This window comes from Tupaia chinensis, unplaced genomic scaffold, assembly GCF_000334495.1.
Source record: "Tupaia chinensis unplaced genomic scaffold, TupChi_1.0 Scaffold000133_1, whole genome shotgun sequence".
Classification (NCBI taxonomy): domain Eukaryota; kingdom Metazoa; phylum Chordata; class Mammalia; order Scandentia; family Tupaiidae; genus Tupaia; species Tupaia belangeri.
Window position 1 is genome coordinate 2,445,000 of NW_006159602.1, and position 4,725 is coordinate 2,449,724.

Genomic DNA, 4,725 nt, shown 5'->3' on the forward strand with positions numbered 1-4,725 from the left:
TTCTCCTCCATTCTCCTCTCGGGATCTTGGGCACACACGCACACGCGCCTGGTGTGTTTTAAGCCACCAGGTCCGGGACGCGAACCACGGTCGACTACGTGGGAGTCCAGCAACATAGCCATTACACTAACTGCTGGTTCCCCATCTGATTCTTTTAAAAAAAAATCTTGGTCATAATACAAAGCTCTTACTGGGTTATTGGAAAAGTCATGATGTATTTTTCTATGCAAAAATACATCATAACTTTTAAAAAAATCCAATAGTTGCAGTTAAACATTATTCAGGATTTTCTTTTGGGTATAATTATTTTTCTCCTTAGCACACTCCAACACTACCACTTTCCATGTACTATATCACTGTACTTTCAGCATTTGAACACATATTCTTTTAAAAATGTTACAAAGAGCATTTTATAATAAATTTGTTTGAATTACTTCCAGTAATAAGTAAGGAATAAATAAATTTTTTAAAGTAGAGACAAAACTGAGGCTGAATATAAGAATATAAGAAATATAAGAATATAAGAAATATAAGAAAATAAGAACATAAGAAATCTCAGTCGGGAGCAGTAGGTAGTGTAGTGGTTAAGGCTCACATGGCTGACTGCAGATTGAGCCCCAGAACTGGCAGCTTAAAAAATTATACCACGCACATGTGCACTTGAGCCCCAAATCCCGGATGTTTATCTTTCAATTCTTGCCAATCTTATGTTTTCAAGACTAACAGGAAAGTTAAGCATCTTTTTATAAGTTGGAGATCATATAAAATGAAACACTTTGGAACCAGCAGATGGTATATTGGCTATGTCACTGAACTCCCATGTAGTTGACCACAGTTCGAGTTCTGGACCTGGTGGCTTAAACTCACGCCGGTGCGTGTGCGTGTGTGCCCAGGAGCCTGAGAGGAGAATGAAGGAGAAGGGATTGCGAAAGGAGGGGAAAGGGTTTGGGGCGTGCCCACCCCCCCCGGGGGGGGGGGTGAATTCTCGCTGTCTTTCTAGTGCATGCACATGCCCTATAGCCTCTCCAAAAAAAAAAAAAGAAACTCTTCATATGGTGAACAATAATTGTATCATGGGGAATAGGACTGGAAGAGAAGAAAGGAAACTATTCATTTTGTTTGAAATATTTCCATATTATTTGAGCTACTGAAGTATTATGAATAACTAAAATTTTACAATTGAAAGGATTTTAGGTAATTATACTACATAAGTGAGGAAAACAACATGAGCAAGATCTGTTTTGCAGCCCTAGCTCTAACCCTACTCACTGAAAAAATCATTTTAATATTTCTGGGCCCCAACTGTATTAGATTATCTCAGGTTCCATTTACCTCTAAGATCTACTAGTGTTTAATTCCTTATTAAATATTCTAAAATACCAATTTTGCAGGACACTCTAAGTAGTAAAGAATATTAATTATGCTTTAAATGCTTTACCTTTAAGTGAATAAAAATAACAATATACCCAATTTTGACATTATTATAAAAATCCACTCTAGCAAAGTAGAAGAAATTCATTTTATTGGGACCAGCAGTTAGCATAATGGCTATGTCACTGGACTCCCATGTGGTCAACCACTATTCAAGTCCCAGACCCGGTGGCTTAAATCTCACACCAGGCGCGTGCGCGTGCGTGCCCAAGATCCCAAGAAGAGAATGGAGGAGAAGTGATTGCGGCATGGCCATCCCTCCAGGGGGGAGGGGGGGATTTCTCGCTTTCTGTCTGTCTCTCTCTGTCTTTGTGGCGAGTGCACGCGCCCTAGAGCAAAAACCTCTCAAAAAAAAAAAAATTCATCTTATTAAAGTGAATTCATTATACTTTAGACCCAATTCTAAAATTTCTGAATAGTCAGTAAAATGACTAATTTTATAAGATGTACAAAGAAAAATTAAGAAGTAAAACATTTTATGATGAGGGACCAGCAGATGGTGTGTAATAGTTACATCACTAGACTCCCATGTGGTCGACTGCAGTTTGAGATCCCCTAAATTCCAAGAAGAGAATGGAGGAGAAGAAACTGTGGTGTGGCCATCCCCTCTGAGGGGTGATTTCTCATTTTCTGTCTCTCTGCTCTCTGGCGTGTATATGCACCCTACAGTGAAAAATCTCTCAAAAAACAAAACAAAACATTGTATGATATCAAACCAGTGACCTTTTTTTAAAAAGGGAGATTTTTGCTATAGGGTGCGTGTGCTTGCCAGAGAGACAGAAAGTGAGAAATCACCCCCCCCCCAGGGTGGATGGCCACACCACAATCCCTTCTCCTCCATTCTCCTCTCGGGATCTTGGGCACACATGCACACGCACATGTGTCCAGTGTGAGGTTTTATTAGTTTTTTGAATTTTTCTTAAAATTTCTTTTCATTTATTCGAACTTTTATTTTAATTTGACCAGAGAGAGACATGGGGGGGGCGGGGAGGGAGTGAGAAAGGAAGCCACCATGTCTGGGACTCGAAAGGTGGTTGGCCATGTGGGAATGTCCAGCACTTTAACCACCATGCAACCTGCTTAAAAAAAATTTTTTTTTTTTTTTTTTTAAATTTTTTCCCATAGGGCATTTATGCTTTTTTTTTTTTTTTTAAATAATATTATTTATTTTATTTTGACCAGAGAGAAACAGAGTGAGAGACAAAGAGAAAGTGAGAAAGCAAGCTGCCAGAAGCAGGACTCGAATTACAGTCAGCTAGGTGGGAGTCCAGTGCCCTTAACCACCACGACGCACCTGCCAGCCCCTCAGTGTGAGTTTTACGTCACCAGGTCTAGGATTCAAACCACGGCCGACTACATGGGAGTCCAGCAACATAAGCATCATGCCATCTGCTGGTCCCAAACTAGTGACTTTCTTAAGCAATTCTGCTATGATTTCCTACTGTGTAAATTACTAGTTCCCTAGTAATCCTGAATACTCTCTATAAAATTGAGAAGTCATATCATGAATAATGCCAGAACTTAAGTCTGTAGGCAAAAAATCATAGTTTTTATTTACATTTTCCATAGCCTATATATGAAATATTTTTAGTATATCACATTATGGATATATTTTCTCTCTGTGTAAATGTTAGATACATATATCCTCAAAACAAACACTTAAGGATAAAAAGGCCAAAATGAAAACTGTGTTTACCTTTAATGTCCTCTAAGATACCTTCTGGAACTGAACCTAAAACCAAAAATTTCATTATGAATGATAGAACTTTAATGATAATTAAAAACACTCTATTAAATTGCATTCGCATTTTCACATTCCATTTTATTAGCAAAATTTAAAAGTGTATAGCTACTATAATTTTTTAAAAAGCCTACTAAGAAAATTAACTTTGCTTTTAGGAAAGAAATTTTATCATTCAAGCTCAAGACAAAGTACAGAATTTGAAGCCAAGCACGTAGAAAGTTCTACAGAATGCCAAACACTTTTTTTTCTTAATTGCACTTTATTTATTTTACTTATTTATTTAAATTAGAACAGAAAGGGACAGAAAGACAGAGAGGGAAAGTAAGAAAGCAAGCCTCCAGGTCCAAGACTCGAACTGTGGTCAGCCATGTGGGAGTCCAATGCCCTTAGCCACCACACACCTGCCAGCCCCAGAATGCCCTTCACTTCTAAAAATGTGTTTTTTTGGAGAGGTTTTTGCCATAGGGCGCATGCACTCGCCAGATAGACAGAGACAGAGAGACAGAAAGTGAGAAATTACTCCTCGGGGGTGGCCACGCCGCAATCCCTTCTCCTCCATTATCCTCTTGGGATCTTGGGCACACATGCACACGCGCCTTGCATGAGTTTTAAGCCACTGGGTCCAGGACGCGAACCGTGGTTAACTACATGGGAATCCAGCAACATAGCCATTACATTACACTAACTGCTGGTCCCCACTTCTAAATTTTTTAAAAAACAAAACACAAAATACATATAGCGGTGCCAGCAGATGGCATGGAGGTTAAAGCACTGGATCCTACATGGCTGGCTGCTTAGTTTGAGTCAGTGTATAGAAAATGATGCTGGATGCATGAGCATATGTGGTCCAAATCCCAAGAGAAGACTGGAGGAGAAAGGACTGTTAGCATGGCAACTCCCAATTGGGGGATGACTTCTCATTTTCGCTCTCTCTCTGGCAAGTGGTCACACCCTATAGCAAAAAATGAAAATAAGGATAGCAGAATAATTGGCATCAGACAGGAGTTAACCAAAAAAAAAATTTCATATCATAAGGAGATTTGCTGTTTATCTTATGGCAAGATGATCAGAAGAAATTTGAGACTTAAAGATTTGTTATTTTTATTTTGGGGCCAGCAGGTGGTGTGGTGGTTAAAAGCGCTGGACTCCTACATGGCTGACCACAGTTCAAGACCCAGACCTGAGGGACCAGAAGTTAGCATAATGGCTATGTCGCTGAACTCCCATGTAGTCGATTGAGGTTCGAGTCCTGGACCAGGTGGCTTAAACTCACGCTGGGCGCGTATGCATGGTGCCCAAGATCTCGAAAGAAGAATGGAGGAAAAGGGATTGTGGTGTGGCCATCCCTCCTGGGGGGCGATTTCTCGCTTTCTACCTCTCTCTGTCTTTCTGGTGAGCGCGCGCACCCTATAGCAAAAACTTCTCCAAAAAAAAAAAAAAAAAAGAGACCCAGACCTGGAAGCTTGTGAAAGGTCACTTTTTTTGTTAATTTAAAAAAATTTCTTGAAGGAAATTTACCAACCTATCTACCTATCTAAATTTGACAAGAG

General features: G+C 39.6%; 1 protein-coding gene across 1 annotated transcript in view; it reads right to left on the reverse strand.

Annotated features, from left to right (window-relative positions):
- The window catches only part of ACTR10 (actin related protein 10), a 33,183-nt gene that overhangs the window by 9,445 nt on the left and 19,013 nt on the right, over positions 1 to 4,725 (reverse strand). Inside the window, exon 8 of the mRNA XM_006144847.3 lies at positions 3,128 to 3,163. Within this exon, the coding sequence (XP_006144909.1) occupies positions 3,128 to 3,163 (36 nt within the window). The remainder of the gene's footprint in view (positions 1 to 3,127; positions 3,164 to 4,725) is intronic.